At 33.8% G+C, this 19,217-nt stretch overlaps 1 protein-coding gene across 3 annotated transcripts in view; it reads left to right on the top strand.

The window, feature by feature from the left end:
- Positions 1-19,217, top strand: part of LOC145260482 (organic cation transporter protein-like) — a 127,807-nt gene that overhangs the window by 98,839 nt on the left and 9,751 nt on the right. For all 3 annotated transcript variants that reach the window (XM_080118589.1, XM_080118590.1, XM_080118591.1), the window contains 2 exons: positions 12,312-12,432; positions 17,373-17,445. In XM_080118589.1, the coding sequence (XP_079974715.1) occupies positions 12,312-12,432; positions 17,373-17,445 (194 nt within the window). The remainder of the gene's footprint in view (positions 1-12,311; positions 12,433-17,372; positions 17,446-19,217) is intronic.

Raw genomic sequence — 19,217 nt, 5'->3', positions numbered from 1 at the left:
AGCCATTCTTAACATGGGGAGGGGAGAGTGTTTTGTACCTATTCTATACTTTAACCTTACAATTGAATAAAAAGAAACCTATCATAAAACTTTAATTAAACGTGGACATACGATTTAAAAAATAGCGCGGATCACTCTCTGCATTAGCACCATATATTTTTTAGATAAATAATGATTAAGATTTTTTGGTCAATGTCAAGTTTCTTTCCAACTCCTCAAAAAACTTTAAAATGACGACTTTTATAGGTTTTCGGTGTTTCTTTTTTGTTGTTGTTGTTGTTGTTGTTGTTGTTTTTTTTTACAGAGTGGTCACCACTTATCAAGGCCCGGAAACCACTCGGGGATAAGGGTTATTGCGTGTACAGTACGTTAATGTTGAGATTTGATAAATTGTCTACTTAAGGGGGCGATTCATCAGGAATTTGTTTATGTTGGACTTGAAGACATCCAAGTTGTAGTCAGTTGGGAAACAGGTAGACGGAACAGAGTTCCACGGGCGTGTACTTCTAAGAAAGAAGCTTTGTTCATGGAATCTACGTTTTGGTTTTGGCATAGATAAAGAGTGGGGAAAATTTTTGACAGTGGTTTCAGCTAGACGGGTGTTTTTCATGAAAGATCGGTGAGGGGAGACCAGGTATTGGAGCTCAGACGAGCACTTGCCATGGAAGTAACGATAAAACAAAGGCTCACAATGTATCTCCTGTGGTGTTGAAAACGAATATCACATTTAAATTTGGGGCATGATATGAAGAAATTACTTTTTCAAAAAGTGGGGGATCACTTTCCTATATAAATTTGATGTAAAATGATCACCCACTTTCTGGCCACCGAATAATTTCTTCATATCATAAAACAAATTCAAATGTGATTTTCGTTTTTAGCACCCCCGAAAACAAGCGCTGTTTTTTTGTTTTTGTTTTTTTTTTTGTTTTTTTTATAAGAGATTCGTTCATTTTTTATAAGTTAGGACGCTAATAATGCCATCAGTAAGCTTACATGAGCGTTTTTTTTTTTTAGGTGGGTATCCAATTATAGAACTTGTATAGTATTTAACAGATGCTTCTGTAGTTGAATTAAACGTTTTTTTCCGTAAGTAACGTGTCGACATTAACCATTAAAGCAGAATCGTTTAATATTTCACATAAATTCTGTTTACATTAGGGGCCTCCAAAGTAATGTAAAAATGAACGAATCTTAGTAAAAAAAAAAAAAAAAAAAAAAAAAAAAAAAAGCGCCGGTTTTCGGAGATGCTGAAAACGAATATCAGTTAAATTTTTTTTGATATGAAGAAATTCTTAGAAGGTGGGTGCTCATTTTACGCTAAAAATAAGTAGGAAAGTGATCCCCCACTTTTTGAAAAAAATTCTTCATATCATGAAAACTAATATTCTGCCACAAATTTAAATGTGATATTCGTTTTCAGCACCACCGAAAACCTTTTAAAATGTGTTTTGAGGAGTTGGAAAGAAACTTGACATAGGTAAGTCAAATAAACACTTTTTTTTTGTAAAGATTTTTTTTTAAGAAAAATTTTTTTTTAAATTATATTTGTTTTTTGGGGTGTTACTTTTATTTTTTTATTTTTATTTATTTATTTTTTTCTCAAGGAAAAAAATGAAAACTAGAAAAATTGAAACAAAACTGGGTGGGATAGATTTTTTCTTTTTTTTTTCATATTAAAACAGATATTGTTGTTGTTTCCTTAAAACGTTGTTTTATTAACGGTGTGTGTGCGTAAATTGTATTGCACATTCGCGCTGGAGGCCTTTCTGTGTTGCTCGCTCAAACGCCCACAATGACAATTGTAGGCCTAGACTTGGCAAAAAAAACAAAAAAAAGGATATCAGTCCGGTTGATGTAAAGGTTCGGCATGTGGTAGCCTGACACCTCCAGGCATAGCCATCGCTTACCTTTCCTTTTCCACATGATGCACAAGTTCTCGCCCGTGCCAGTAATTTTTTTTCTTGACAAAAGTCGAGGATTCCGGTTGGTGTTTCCAGCTGTTCACTTAAGGCTGTAAAATTCATGTTTTTTTTCTGACGTTAAAGTACGAAATGGTGTGCTTTTTTATTACTAATTTATTTTATTTTCTTCCTCTTCCAAATTGTCGTCTGCTGCTTTGAATTTTAAATTCGTCGCATCGCGTTGAAAATCATCGCGCTACATTGCCATTGGTTCAGCTTTATGTTTCGTCAGACAGCTTAATTTTCTTGGCGACGCTCGGCTTACTCCAGCTGTTGAAGTCATGTTCCGGAGAAAGCCAGGCATGCACTGAGTTACGTCTGGATCACTCTCTGCATGAGTACAAACCTTTTTTATTTGTTATTGTTGAGTTATCCGCGGTTTTTTCACTGTATTTAGTAGTTTTACACTGATATAATTCATCGTTCTGTTTATAATTGTTTATTTTTTATTAAAAAAAATTACAGCCATTGAACTATAAGTGGTTTGTTTGCCATACTTATAGGTAAATGTGCACTGAACAGATAGCATAATACTTAAAGTTAAATTCAAATTTTGATATATATTTTAATTTAAACGAGAAAAAAAGACAATTGTGACGCTGAAAACGTACACAGTAAAACAATACGTTGTAAAATGCTCTTATAGTTGTCAACAGGTTAATGTAGATTTATTTGTAAGAAAATTTCGTTAAAATAGCTTAAACGTCATACGGAAATGAACGATTTAAAAAAATGCAGAAAGTATTAACAATTTTTTATTTGGATAATTTAAACGCAAAAAAAAAACAATTGTGATGCTGAAAACGTACACAGTAAAACAATATGTTGTCAACGGGTTAAAGGTGATTTATTTGTAAGAAAATTGTGACAGTATAGTTGTAATACAGAATAGTTGCAAAACGTCCCCACCCTTCCCATGTTAAATAATAATTTCTAAATAATAGCGTTAATATTTTAGTACGCAGGTCAAATTCTGCAAAAGTAGCGATTTATGTTTATTTGTTTACGCTGTTATGGGTTTATGTTTATGTACGCATACACAACTGGAAGTCGTAAACCGGATGTTGGGTTACAATACTCGTTACAAGGTCATTTGAGTTTTATAATTTTATAGACTTAATATAAAATATAATTTTTTTACCATATATGATATCACATACATCGCTATGGTATAATTATTACCATAAATCGGTATTTTTTTTAGTTTACCAACCCCTCGGCATTCACCTTTGAATTGTCGACTTTAAAAGGTTTTGGGGGACGCTGAGAACGAATTTGCATTTATTTCTTGCGCAAACGAGTAGTTATTCATATTTGAAGACATTTAGTATCCAACGTAATCATTACAGTTTGGCAAGCAAGATGGCCGCTCGTGCATTTACTAAAAAACTAACATCTAACATTTTAATCATAATGACTGCGAAAGAACTTTCACCGATCGGACCTTTGTTGTTTTTGTTAAAAACATAAATGCGGTGTATTTTTTATTTTTATTTTTTTTTACATGGGGGTCACCACTTATCAAGGCCCGAAGACCACTCAGGGATAAGGGTTATTGCACAAACTACTGTACAATGAGGTAGTATTGTAGTAATCATTAGTATTGGGGGTTTTGATAGAGTGTCTTACTTAAGGGGGCGGTTTGTCAGGAGTTTGTTTATGTTGGACTTGAAGACGTCCAAGTTGTAGCCAGGTAGGAAACAGGCAAGCGGCAGAGAGTTCCACTGGCGTGCAGTTCTAAGAAAGAAGCTTTGCTCATGGAACCTACGTTTGGATTTAGGCACAGATAGAGAGTGGGGAAAATTATTGACAGTAGTTTCAGCCAGACGGGTGTTTCTCGTGAAAGATTGGCGAGGGGGGACGAGGGATTGGAGCTCAGACGAGCACCTGCCATGGAAATAACGATAAAACAAAGACAGGCTCGCAACGTCTCTTCTGTGGGAGAGAGGTTGCAGGGAAGAGAAAAGGGCATCCCCCACTAAACCACAAAGTCTATTTTGTACTCTGTCAAGGCAGGATAGGCTGTTTTTATCAGCTCCTGCCCAGACGTGGCAGCAGTACTCCATCCTTGAACATACTTGGCTTTTATACAGATAGAGAATTCCATCAGTAGTGAGATATCTTCTAGAGCGGTAGAATGATCCCACCATTTTCCCAGCGTCCCTGGCAACAGATTTGATATATGAAATTTTAAATCAGAAGGAGGTGTCGTTTTGTTTCATTTTTTGTTTTTTTTTATTACTTTATTTGGGGCAAAGAGATTTAATTTTACTTAAACTTTTGCACCCCTAGACGCTGCAGCTTGAATAACATTTCCAATTCCTCTGCAAATATCGTCACATTTCCTTTATTCCTTTTTTAACGTTAACGTTTATAAATTTTCTTACATTAACAAAAAAAAAAAAAGAAAAAATGCCGGGAATTATTCTAATAGAATAGATAATGTTAGGACTTTATTTAAGTAGTATACTTAATATATACTTTTACTGCAAGCTTGCATATATTGTAAATGCCTTCTTGCTGAAAATCAAACCATCTAATATAGTTAGCATTATGTTCTAGTATATTCAAAATATAATACAGTGCAAAGAAACAGTTACTCATGTAAACGAACCACCTAAAGTAAAACCTTGAATAATTATCTAAACTCGAATGTAAATTAATATTAAGCCGACTTTACAAACTGATAATAGTTAATTATTGGATTTTAATTAATTATAAGATGAAACTCTAATAATTTAAACTCGATAGATAACGACAAACTTACACCTATTTATATGGGAGGGGAGATTATCATCAAAAGTGTCCTGAATTTTTAACTTAGCACCGGACTTACTACTTAGATATTAAGTAAGTCACTTCCCCCCCCCTTTTTTTTTTTTTTTTTTTTAATGGAGAGTAGATAATACAGTGGATGTGTTATCGGCAGCTCCAGTAACTCTCGCTTCTCCTATTTTGTCATCCAGTCCTCATTCAATGGGTGATTTTTCTGACAAAGGGTGAAGAAAAAGCTGCTTAAAGGTCGGTAGTACTTGGTGACCAGTAGTCTGAGATGTCGGAAATTTTCTGTCTCTATCTGTCCTTGTGGCCATGTCACTAGTAAGGGTGCTGGAGGTAAACGTTTGTCTGGGCTGACGTTATCCGCCTGATAGTCAGGGACCCGAACCTTGGATTAACCACTAAGGAGGCTGTCCTATCAGCAGGCGCAAAGTACTGGGACTGCTGTATTGCCATTTGGTGAGTGGATCTGGACCATGCAGTAGTCTCTGGTGGGGCCTCTCGATGCCATACTAGTGGGTAATTGTTACGGCTTTACCTTTTCGTGTGCTACAAAAAATAAATTTCCTGTCTTTTTCTCTCTTACTTTCCCTCTCTGTACTGCTCTAACCAAGTATGCCGACCTATTCCACAAATCCCCAAACCTCAACATGAAATATCTCCAGAATAAAAACTCGATTAAACCTAGAACCCCATCTTCCAACGTAGACCCCTACTACCAGGTCTCCTTCTCCAACATCAGGGGTCTACGTTCCAACCTTCCAGAGGTTGAAACCCAATTACAGGAGACGAAACCGGACATATTCTTTCTAAGTGAAACTGGAATAGGGCCCACCACTTCCCTAGATGAGTGCATAATTAACGGATACTCAAATTTAACAGCTAAATCTGACCCCCAAGATCGCCATGGGCATGGAATATGTGCCTACATTAAGGATGGCTTCCCGTGTGGCAGGGATATCTCTAGAGAAGATCCTAATTTACCCTATATGTGCACTTGCTTAACCACTGCATTTATATTTGCCCTCTATAGGCCCCACAACAGCGGAGTTACTATCTTTAAGAGCATATCTGAGAAAATAGACCACATACTGTCTTCACATCCCTCGGCTAACATCCACATATGTGGTGACTTCAACGTCCATAACGTGGAATGGCTGACCCATTCAAATAAGACAGACGATGAGGGGAGGTTTTGTCATGATTTTGCCATTGCTTATGATCTCACTCAGATTGTTCGCGAACCCACCCGTGTGCCCGATACACCCGGTCAATATGCAAGCCTCTTAGACCTTTTTCTCTCAACTTCCCCTGAGCTATGTTCATGTACCGTTCATTCTCCTTTAGGATCCTCCGACCACTCTGTCGTATCAGTTAAGATAAAAACAAAATGTAAGAAGCCATCAGACGTACCCCTCCACCGTACTGTATACCGATACTCTATGGCTGACTGGGATAGCTTCCGTACATTCATATCTGATTTACCTCTGCACTCCATGTTTAAAAAGGATGTGTCCTCTATAGTATCAGATCTGACCGAATGGTTAATTGCAGGCATAGACCAATTCATACCATCTAAAAAATTCCAACAAAAACCTAACAGCCAGCCATGGTTCTCCCCAGAATGTGCTGCTGCTATCGCGCACAGAAATCACTTTTTCCATAGCTACCAACGTAATAGATGCACTGAGACTAAAGCTGCTTTTAGGTCTGCCAGCAACCACTGTAAAAGAGTAATAAAAAATGCAAGAGAGATATATGCCCAGTCTGTTAAATCCAAGGTAGCTGATCAGCGGCTTGGATCCCACCAGTTTTGGCAAATAACAAATAGGATCCTGAACAGAAGTGTGCGTTCTATCCCACCCATTATCAATGGACGAGAGGGCATCTCATCAGCGTCAGAAAAGGCCAAACTATTTGCAAAGAACTTTGCAGCTAATTCTACCCTATGCGACGAAGGCCATCAACTCCCCATATTTCCTCCTATAACACAGAACAAGCTAGGTAACATACAAATATCCGTGCATGAGGTCGCCAAGCTAATAAAGAACCTAGATTCCAGTAAAGCAACTGGCCCTGATGGCATCCCAATTACAGTGTTAAAAAAGCTTCAACCAGAACTTGCTCCCATACTTACGAAACTATTTAAGTGCTGCCTTAAGGAGAAGTGCTTTCCGACTCCCTGGAAGACCTCATCAGTTTGCCCTGTATTTAAGAATTCAGGTGATAAGTCATCTCCCTCTCAATATAGACCAATAAGTCTCCTGTGTGTTATGAGTAAGTTGCTGGAATCCATATTAAATAGAGAAATAGTCAACCACCTCAGCAGGAATAACCTTCTTAGTGACACACAATATGGTTTCCGCTCTGCAAGATCTACCGCAGATGTGCTGACGGTTATATCCCACAGGATTAGTGAATCTCTTGACAAAGGCTTCCTTTCTAGGGCAATTGCTCTCGACATATCAAAGGCCTTCGATAAGGTATGGCATAAGGGTCTACTTCACAAGATTTCCAGCTACGGTATAACTGGAAATGTTTTCTCAATCATTAAATCATTTTTCTCCGATAGGCTCATAAGAGTAGTGGTAGATGGACAAAAATCGGAGGCCTGCAATATAAATGCTGGAGTCCCTCAGGGGTCAATCCTGGGCCCAACTCTCTTCCTGATCTACGTCAATGACCTCCCTAAACACATACTTAAATCATTCGTTGACATCTATGCTGATGACACGACCATCTACGGCAACACATCAAAGGCTGTAAATGACAAAGTTCTCTCTGATTCTCTCTCTTCTGATCTCGAACGCGTGGTTCAGTGGGGGAAGAGGTGGCTGGTTACCTTTAATGCATCCAAAACCAAACTGCTATCCTTACATCATCAACGCTGTGATCCCCATCTGGCATCAATTGTGATGGATGGCACTCGTCTGGGTGAGGCCCCGTGTTTTGACAAGCTTCTGGGTTTGACCTTTACTCCTGATCTGAAATGGAACACGTACATCAAGTCTGTTGCCAAGGTCGCTGGAAAGATGGTGGGATCCTTCTACCGCTCCAGAAGATATCTCACTACGGATGCAATTCTCTATCTATATAAAAGCCAAGTACGTCCAAGGATGGAATACTGTTGCCATATCTGGGCAGGAGCTGCTAAAAACAGCCTATCCTGCCTTGACAGAGTACAAAATAGACTTCGTGGCTTAGTGGGAGATGCCCTTTTCTCTACCCTGCAACCTCTCTCCCACAGAAGAGACGTTGCGAGCCTGTCCTTGTTTTATCGTTATTTCCATGGCAGATGCTCGTCTGAACTCCAATCTCTGGTCCCCCCTCGCCAATCTTTCAGGAAAAACACCCGTCTAGCTGAATCCACTGTGAAAAATTTCCCCCACTCTATATCTGTGCCTAAATCAAAACGCAGATTCCATGAACAAAGCTTCTTTCTTAGAACTGCACGCCTGTGGAACTCTGTTCCGTCTGCCTGCTTCCCTCCGGACTACAACTTGGATGTCTTCAAGTCCAACGTTAACAAATTCCTAATGAACCGCCCCCTTAAGTAAACATTTCAGCAAATCTCCTCACTAACGTAATGTACTTGCAATAACCCTTATCCCTGAGTGGCTTCCGGGCCTTGATAAGTGGTGATCACTGTGTAAAAAAAAAAAAAAAAAAGTAGGGTTTTTTTTATGTTGTTGTTTTTATTTGTTGTTTTTATTTGTTGTTTTTATTTGTTGTTGTTGTTGTTGTTGCTGTTGCTGTTGTTGTTGCTGTTGCTGTTGTTGCTGCTGTTGCTATTGTTGTTGTTATTGTTGTTTTTTAAGATTAACATTTATTTAAAAAAAAAATAAAAAGTACAAAAATAAAAAACTAGTCGCAACTTGTTTTTCCTACAAGTCTTCGAAGTTGCGTTGGTTTCAGTATCGTAAATTCTCGTATGAAAAAAGAAACTGAACGAATTCCCAAGTGATATAGTTTCTCTTTACAATGCCTCCCCACGGGACAGAGTTAGACATCAGGGTCGTTTTTTTAATGTGGAGAAAAGGAACAAAAGTTTCAAATTGTCTAAATCGTGAGGGAATTCTACTCCACTGAGAGAGAAAAAGAAATTGTAATGCAGCATTTAAATGCTGCATTACAATTTCTTGTTCTCTCTCAGATCAAAGTGTAGTATTTGTTCTTTAAAGAACAGATACTACACTGTGATCTTGGCCGAAGACCAAGAACGTCTTAGTGACATAGAGTTATCCCTCTTGGATCAATGGCAAATTATAAAATGCTTACACGTAATTGAAAGTTCAAGTAAATAAGCGGCTGGAATTTTAATAAAAAAATTAAATTATTCTAACGAATTAATGAGTCCTTAGTTATTAAGTAAAACAAAAATATATGATAACTGTGAAAGATGGCAGCGACTCTAGACTACGGTTCATAGTTGAATTTCATAAATAAAAACGTTCAATATTGACAATCATAACCAAAAACTGATTCGTCTAAGGGATGTAACTTTACTTTTACTTTTTTTATCATATGATAATTTGGGACGCTAATTGGAAGAAAAGAAAGGTGTGACTATTTTTTTGTTTGAAACAAAGAAATGTAGTTTTTTTCAATTACTTTATTTTATGTTGTTACAAAAGTATATATAACAGATAATTTTGTAATTCTTTTTATTTATTTATTTTTTTTTCGTGTGTTACATTTACTCGAATGTTTTGTTTAAGGAAAATTATGGTTCTGACAATGGCGCTGTTTTATAATTTTTCATTGTTCTGGGGAAGACAACTCGCTTTTACTAAAAGATTCGTTCATCTTTTTTCTTTTTTTTTTAACTGTTTTTTTCATCTCATAATTTAGGACGCTAATACGCTGGCAGTACGTTTACGCGAGGGTTTTGCAAAAACATACTTTTATGTTTTTCGTTCTTTTTTTGTTTTTGAGGGGGGTATTCAATTATAGAACTTTTTATAGTTTTTAACAGATGCTTCTGCAGTTTAATGAACTGTTTTTGTTTTTGTTGTTTTTTGTTTTTTGTTTTTTCGTAAGTAACGCGCAGACATTAACGAAGCAGAAGAACTGTTTAATACTTCACAAACATTCAGTTTACATTGGGGGAGTGGCGCCCCTCTCCCAATGTAAACTGATTCAAGATGAGCACAATTGTCCGATTAATCTAAATAATACAAACATTCATACTCGTTTCCAAAAATTTAGAACTGTGAAAACAAATGCTAATCTGAATTAGAGTTATCGCCCTTGCACCGATTTGATTTTTATATAAAAAAAAAAAATGACTAAATAACTTTCGATCATTCACATTACAGATAGGTACAGGCAATTAATGGTGAAAACTGATAGGGGCCATAATTTTGAAAGCCAGCTTATATTTTTCATAATATTCCTATTACTTTTTAATTTTGTGTGAAAGATAAGAGCTTAAGATTAATGTCTAAGAAGAAGAAAAAAAATTACATGTAAAAAAAAATAAGTTATAATAAAAAAATGTTTTCACGGCGGCTCCACAAAATTCAGAAATTCAGCTAAATTTGAAAGTTAAATAAATTAATTGTAAAAATAAAATCTCTTGAAAGATAAATATTAGTTCTCTGGGACTATTTCAAAGATAATTAGTAAAGTAAAGTTTTAAGATACCGAAAAATAAAAAAACAAAAAACTCTCTTGGTTTTACAAAAAAAAAAAAAATTAATTTTCGGCGGATGTTTACTTTAAGCAAAAAAAAAAAAAAAAAAGTCTTCTGTAACTCCTACATGACTGGAGAGTCCATTAAAAGAATCACACACACACACACACACACACACACACACACACACACACACACACACACACACACATATATATATATATATATATATATATATATATATATATATATATATATATATATATATATATATTTACACAGGCATCACCACATTATCAAGACCAAAAGGCCACTCGACTCGAGGATAAGGGTTAAAGAGTGTACAGTAGAAATTGGACAATCAATTCGGTAAATTTGTTAACTTATATGGAACGGCTCATCAAGAACTTGTTTACGGTAGACTTGAAGACAACCATATTGTAGTCAGCTGGAAAGCAGGAAAACGGAAGATAATCCCACGGGCGTGCAGTTCTAAGAAAGAAGCTTTGTTCATGGAATCTACGTTTAGGTTTAGGCACAGATAAAGAGTGGGGGGATTATTGATAGTGTTTTCAGCTAAACGAGTGTTTCTTGTGAAAGTTTGGCGAGGGGGGACCATAGACTGAAGCTCAGTCGAACACTTCCCATGAAAATAACGATACATCAGAGACAAACTCGCAACATCTCTTCTGTAAGATAGAGCTTGCAGGGAAGAGAAAAGGACATCTCCTACGAGGCTACGATATATATATATATATATATATATATATATATATATATATATTTCATTTTTTTAACATATCTCTACTCGGAGCCATCACGATCTGTAGACCGTCTTTGCCCTTCTCCCGACTTCGACTGATTCTAACTAATATCCACCATTTCAAAAAGACCATCTCCCCCTCTAAATGACGTCATTATTATACGTTACTAAAATAATCACCTGATCTTTTTTACATGTTATAACATTTTTAAGTTTACATTCCTGTTAACTGTTAAATGTAAATAAATATCTAAATATTTTGATTATTCTAAAACATATTTTAGCTGACATAACTATTTGGCTTGAATAATCATAATAAGAAGGCAACTAGTAAAAATCGAGTTTTGCTAAATTGGCCCAAGATTTTCAGTTTTCAGAAAATAATCACTCCCTCCCCCATTTTATTACGATTCAAACTCTCCAGTTTCTGATTTATTTTTTTGCAGAACTTCATTTTCGCTGATTTTCTTCGAAAACTATTTACATCAATATTTAATTTTCTACCTTATCGCTTTTCGTGATTTTTGGATATATTCATTACCGTGACATGATGATTAAGTAGATACCATTGGTTTTGCTTGAAATTCAATATTTCGAATTTCGCTAGAACAAATGAGTGCTGTTAAAAAAATTCATTCTTGAGTACAAAATTGATTTAGCATCAGTGGGAGAATACAACAACACAAATTTCGAGCAGAACCCTTTATTTACTTCATGGAGGTAGCGTGTTCTTGTTCCGTCAGCCATGACTGGATAGAGGTCCTAAGTAATTCGCAAATGTATTTATTGCGTCCTAATTCCCGTTCGACAGAAACATTCCCGAGTTCGACAAGATACACCTGAAGAAGGTCGGAGGTTATATCAACCGAAACGTTGTGAACATCACACTCAAGATGAGAACAGTAGTCCGATGAATAATAATACAAACAACAGGAAATGTTTATTTTTATTTTTTTATCATTTATTTATTTATTTATATATTTATATATTTATTCATTAATTTATATATTTATTCATTTATTTATATATTTACTTATATATTTATTCATTTATTTATATATTTATTCATTTATTTATATATTTATTCATTTATTTATATATTTATTTATTTATTTATTTATTGTTTGATTTATTTACACTTTTTTTTTTTTTTTTTTTTTTTTTTTTTTAGGATCCAGCTCTCTTAACAAAACCGTATTCCGGATTTTACATTTATGTGCAATGTTCGGGATTGGTGCTTGTTTTGGTGGCGTCTACATCTACACACCGGAACTTTATCCAACAGATGTGAGGTGAATATCTGTGGCGTGTTCCCTGGCCTTGATAGAGGCCATTTTGGAATGATGATTGTGTCTTTGCTGGTGTGGTCTTTGGCGGTATACAATCAATACTAATAATATTATAATATGGCCTCCATCAATTCACTGTTTTAATACCTTTGTGTTTCAGTTGCTTCTTTCCAAGAACTTTCTTCTTGATTATTGTTTCCCCTACTTTCAACCTTGGTCTTTTCCAAACTAAAGTCAATAGGTATCGTCTGTCTTTGCTATAATCATCTGTCTTTTTTCTTTTCTTTTTTTCTATTAGTACCTTACATTAAGTGACCTCACACCTTTTCTGGGGCGATTTTCATATATATCTTTAATGTTGAGTTTTTTTCTTGCCCTGACATTGATATTAAAAGCCTACTTTTTCTAGTAGTATTTATTTGCTTTCCCACCAAAGCAAAATGTGACACAAGGTCGTTTTTAATGTGGGGTTAAACCAGGAACCCGAAAAAAAAAAGCCAAAAGGGGCACTCTGGTTGGAACCAAAAATAACGATTGCCCCAGTATAGAGGGGTTCCCGTCCATTGACTGGGACAAATTACCTTAAGTGCAGCATCTGCAGAACAGATACCACACTTTAAAAATTATTAAAAACTAGCTTCTTAATATACTCCGCCACGAATATGAAGTTGACTACTTGAAGGTTAACTAATTTGTATATTTCTTTGAAAAGCGAGCGTTAATTAATTACTCATTAATTTTTCATGTGTTTTTTTTTATTAAATGATTCGTTTCATTTCACTATCACGCTTGTTCGAACATGTTTTCTTCACATACACACACCCACATGTACGGACGCACATACGTACACACACGCACGCATATACACATCCTCATACACTCACATTCACGTGCGCACACACACACACACAAGTACGCACACATGCGAAACGTCGCTTCCCCTGAAAGGAATTCTAGACATGAGCAGTAAGAACACACACCCCGATATAAATGTCGACAACAATAATCAACTTCCTCTTTCTTCCCTTCCCAAGAGCTATGGACGCCGAACTTGCCTGGTTTCGTCAACCAGGCAAGTTCGGCGTCCATAGCTCTTGGTTTGAAGACTTTTCCACATGGACGACTGCTATCATGAACGCACGGTTTTGCTGAGGCAAACACTCCCTTTCTATTTTCCTTTCTACGTGCAGGACGGCCATTTCTCATCCTCGACTTCATCCTTTTCTTTTCCACGCATGTAGTCGTCAACGCCTGAATGAACACGTCTTACACCTAAACGATTTTTATTTTTGACAGAAAATAAACGACATGTTTATTTTATCCAGTAATTGAGTTTTTGTTTCCTTCATTCCATTCGTTTCATTATTTTCTTTTGTAGCGAGTTAGGGTATTTATACTCTAGTCCTCTACACGCTAAATTTTATTTATGCCTAGTTTCTAGATTCTGCATAATTGTGTAGAATTTAAGATAAAAATGTTCTAGCACGCGGAAATATTTATATATATATATATATGTGTATGTATATATATATATATATATATATATATATATATATATATATATATATATATATATATATATTTATATTATTTTAAATAATATTTTTAAATATTTTTACGTGCATCAGTATGGCTAAACTTGACAAGTGATACTTAGAAGCATGCATGTCTATGGATAACTTACTTTTATGCACGTAAAAATATTTACAATATTGAAATATTTAAAATAATATATTAATAATTAGAAATAATGCGTCTCAAATGGAGGGAGGGCAACTAGAATGTAAACAAAGGGCAGATAACTTCTCTCTTAAAAATCGCCCAGGAAGCAAAAAAAAAAATACTACGGAATTTTTAAAATACTACAGAATTTTTTTTTAATAAATAAATCAACAATCATATGTATTATATATATATATATATATATATATATATATATATATATATATATATATATATATATATATATATATATATATATATATATTCTTCGGAATAGTTTTTTATTTAACAATCAGTGGTTATGTAAACGTGAGATTGTAGGTTTACACAATATTACTGGCAGTAATATTCTATAAGTTATCCCATCTAAACAAGAATTGCTCGATATGCAAGATAGAGCAAATAAATTAAATTGTAATTCAATGAACTTCAAAAAACTCTCATTGAAATGAAATGAAGTGGTTGAGTTTCCTATCAAAGAATTTTTATTATTTTAAGCAAGACAAAGAATGTTTTAGAAAGTTTATCTCCTTAACCTATAGGGTTTCGATGTCTACCATCTCATCAGAGGAGTGAAAATATTAGCAAATAGTTATAAAGGTATGCACCCTATTTGCTAAAGTCAGTGAGACATGGAAAGTCAAAGTGAAAATAATACATTTATCAGAAGTCCTGTAGCAGGAGTATTTGTAGAAAAAGGAACATCGAAACCCTATAGGTTAAGGAGATAAACTCTCTAAAACATTCTTTGTCTTGCTTAGAATAATAAAAATTCTTTGATATGAAACTCAACCACTTCATTTCATTTCAATGAGAGTTTTTTGAAATTCATTGAATTACAATTTAATATATATATATATATATATATATATATATATATATATATATATATATATATATATACATATTATATTTATATAATTATTATATTATTATATATTATTATTATATTATTATTAAATATATATTCTATATATTCTATATAAAATACTGTATATATATATTAAAATATATTATATATATATATATATTAAAATATATTATATATATATATATATTAAAATATATTATATATATATATTAAAATATATTATATATATATATTAAAATATATTATAGATATATATTATTATTATTAAAATATATTATATATATATTATTATATATAATTCTATTATTATTAAATATATTATTATATTATATATATTATATATATAATATATAAAATATATATATTAAATACTACAGAATTTTTTAAATGCAACAAAATTTTTCAAATACTACAGAATTTTTTTAAATAAAGAAATCAACAATCTTATATATATATATATATATATATATATATATATATATATATATATATATATATATATATATATAAAGAGCAAATAGTTAATAAAACATGTTAAAAAACACTTTGAAAAAGAGTTAAAAACATATTTAATCTGAAAAGGAAACACTTAATAAGTGGATAGTCCTTAATCCGCGGAGTTTCGAAGAAATACTTTCCTTCTCATCAGAGGGTAGGAATCAGCAAAATGCAGGATAGGATTTTGCATGCAAAAGTATTTGATGAAACAACAAGTAAGTCAAAGATCTTACCTGATAACAAAAAGTGAAGCATAGGGAATAGGGTGAAGAAAAAGGTGATTTCACGTGAATGGATAGTCTGGTGAAAGATAAATTATCCAATGACGGTAAAATCCAAAAATGTAAATCCAAGAAAGTTAATTAAATTTCCATTCGCATAAGTAAAATCCAAGGAAATCACGTAATTGAAAGATGGTCCAAAATAATCCAAAAGTCCAAAATCCATGGAATAATTTGCAAATATGTACAAGGAAAAGGAGAAAAAATTCCAATAAAATTAATAAAAGAAAAATAAGATATGCGTTTAACACAGCTGCCGAGACTACCCACTTATTAAGTGTTTCCTTTTCAGATTAAATATGTTTTTAACTCTTTTTCAAAGTGTTTTTTAACATGTTTCATTAACTATTTGCTCTTATTATAAGCTCTATCTCCTATTTGGTTTTATCGAGCTTTTACATCTGGTTGAGATTACTTTATAAATATTAATTCTTTAATATTTATAATATACTTTAGTTTTACCATCTTGGATCATTTTGGTAAATTTAATTGTAATTTTTATTTCTTATATATATATATATATATATATATATATATATATATATATATATATATATATATATATATATATATATATACACACACACACAATCTTTATATGTATATATATACATATATAATATATATATATATACACAATCTTTATATATATAAAAAATATACATATATACACAATCTTTTTATATATATATATATATATATATATATATATATATATATATATATATATATATATATATATATATATATAAAGTGACCTTGTCAGTGTGTGTGTGTGTGCACAAACAGTCTCTACCAAACTCTGTTCTGAATATTTTGTTTGCAGAATTGAAATTTCATATATATGGTATTTGAATCCATAGCACACTTTCGGTTTTGTTTTTAGCCAACAAAAATTGCTGCTAACAAGACAAAATGGAAAAGAAAACAGTTGACCTTCACATAATAAGTCTAATAAAACACTACTCCTGCTGTTAAATTTGCACATGCACAAGATTAAACATTCATAGCTAAAAGTCATTTCATGTTTAACCTTTTTTGTATCCATCTGTGTGTAGCTCAGATGGTAACAGAGAGATAAATAACGACCAACGCTCGAGTACTAAACGTTTGGGTTTCGATTCTAGCGGGTGGTACCTAAGTCATATTTATTTTATAACTTTTGAAATCATCATTAAAGGATTATAATATTGGCTAATAACAAATAAAGAATTGGCTCTATAATATTAAAATAAGAAATCTGCACGAATTTAAATATTTTCCTTACTTTAAAAACCGAAATTGGAATTGAGAATTTTGAACGCTAATCCGTCCTCTTCTCAGTCAGTGGGGCAGAAATCCTACTAGATCAAAGCAATTTTTTCTGGATAATAAAATCACATCTTGATTACATAGTTTTATTTGCAAAACTTTTTTGAGCGTCGTTTTGTCAATATCTTTACTGTCTTCCAAGAAATCTTTCCAGACTGAGGCTATTTTAATTTTTTCTCCCAATCCAAAATGACCCAATTTTCTCATTAACAGACATTACTACAAAATACTTGAACTAATGCAATTTATTGTTTTCTTAGGAGTGTTGGCTTAGGAATCGCATCTTCCTTTTCTCGATGTGGAACGATGTTGGCACCGTTTTCAAGAGTTTTGGTGAGTAAAACATTATTTTTTTTCACATTGCTTTTAATCAGTATTGTAAGTTTGAATCCTTGACATCTTACTCTTTTTTTTTTTTTTCACCCCAAACAAACATTGCCACTTGAAACGTAAGGAGTTACTAGGTGGGATCGTGTCTAACAGGATACTGTAGGGAGTTGAGCAACAGGATGTCTGCTTACATTACATTTAAACTTCTGCATGTTAGTACAATCAGGGAAGCAGGAAACAGGGGGGGGAATTCCAAAGTCTAGCAGTCGAATGGGATAAACTATTAGGGTAGAAGGCTTTCCGGCATTTAGGGATCTCAACTGTGATGGAGTGGGATTTTGCTGCTTGTTAATTTAGTCAGGTGTATGTACGTGTATGTTGTGGAACAATGTTGACACCATTTCCAAGAGTTTAGGTGAGTAAAACATAATTCTTTTTTTTTTTTTTTTTTTACATTACTTTTAATCGGAAGTTTGAATCCTCGGTATCTTATCTGTATGTGTTGTGAAACTTTAGCATTCATCTCTCAGCAACCCTAACCCTAACCCTAAACTGTCTCTCTGTTAATTACCTAGACCGTGTGTACAAAGGCCTGTACCCGGCAGCAGATGCAAGAAACAAGATAAAATAAAAAAAAAATCAAAGGTCATTTGAATAAAAATTATGAACTTGAAACCAGGCACCTGCATGGGAAGAAACAACAAACTTGACCAATTGTCAAAAAAGAAAAGTTAAATGCATGATATTTGAAAGATCATTTTTGGCAAAAGTTTTTACAGGTGTAATCAAGTCAAACCAAAGTCTGGTCAATTTACTAGAATGACAATGGCCGAATAAAACGCACTTGGGTAACAATGCCGTCTCAAGTACGCATTTCAAGTGGTCACATATGGTTATATAACAATAATTGAAAAAGATATTGGTATAACACGACACAGATCCCAAAGGTGTTCGCCAATATACAAGTTCGGTTTTAGGTGGTTCCAGTCATGAAATGCCTTAGAAAGGTCAGCAGCTATTCTTGTCACCAAGCACAATTTACACAATATGATAGCTTGGCCTTGATCGTCTACACAAAGACAGAGTTTGATGATGGATTCTGGTAATTATGTTTCAACAAGAAAAGTCCACAAGTCCAGGGAGATAGGTGCTTCCACATGCCACGTTGTGTGTGTGTGTTCTTTTTGTTTTTATCCACGGGCAACAGCCCTCTCCTGGCGCTGAGGTAGACACTCCTCTTCCCATAGATGTCTCCTGAAAAATAACTCAAGTTGACCGTCCGGTCTGATATCAATGTTAAACAACCTCACAGACGCAATAAGTAAAAACTCTAGTCGATTTTAATGAAAATTATATTAACAGTAAACTATATAACTACATAGTTCTAATATAATATAGCTGGAACAAAGATAAGTATAGAGGTAGTCGAAATCAAATCAATTCAGTCCACAGTTCAACACGTGTCGCATTATCTTCAACCGATAGTGCTTTCTCTAATATAGACAGTCGCCCTAGTTCTGAAATACACTTTTTTGTAACAAACACTAATTAGTCAACAGTTAGTTTGAAAATCTGTCAGCCACAACGATCTTATGCTTTTTTCCTCCTTAGTTCTATTTTTGGTCGGCTTGGCAGTCAGCGAACTGGTCACAGTGGGAGTGGGTGTGAGGTTGAGGTGGGATTAATGAGAGTGAAAATTCTGTTGATGGCCAGTTCACAATCAGGGAGTTAGGAAAACAAATCCGCGTTCTCAACCTGTTGTCCTTGGGAGTCGC

Source organism: Euprymna scolopes, chromosome 36 (genome assembly GCF_053919585.1).
Source record: "Euprymna scolopes isolate OS-2025 chromosome 36, ASM5391958v1, whole genome shotgun sequence".
Lineage (NCBI taxonomy): Eukaryota > Metazoa > Mollusca > Cephalopoda > Sepiida > Sepiolidae > Euprymna > Euprymna scolopes.
The sequence above is the reverse complement of the archived record's forward strand: the minus strand, read 5'-3'. Positions and strand labels throughout refer to the sequence as shown.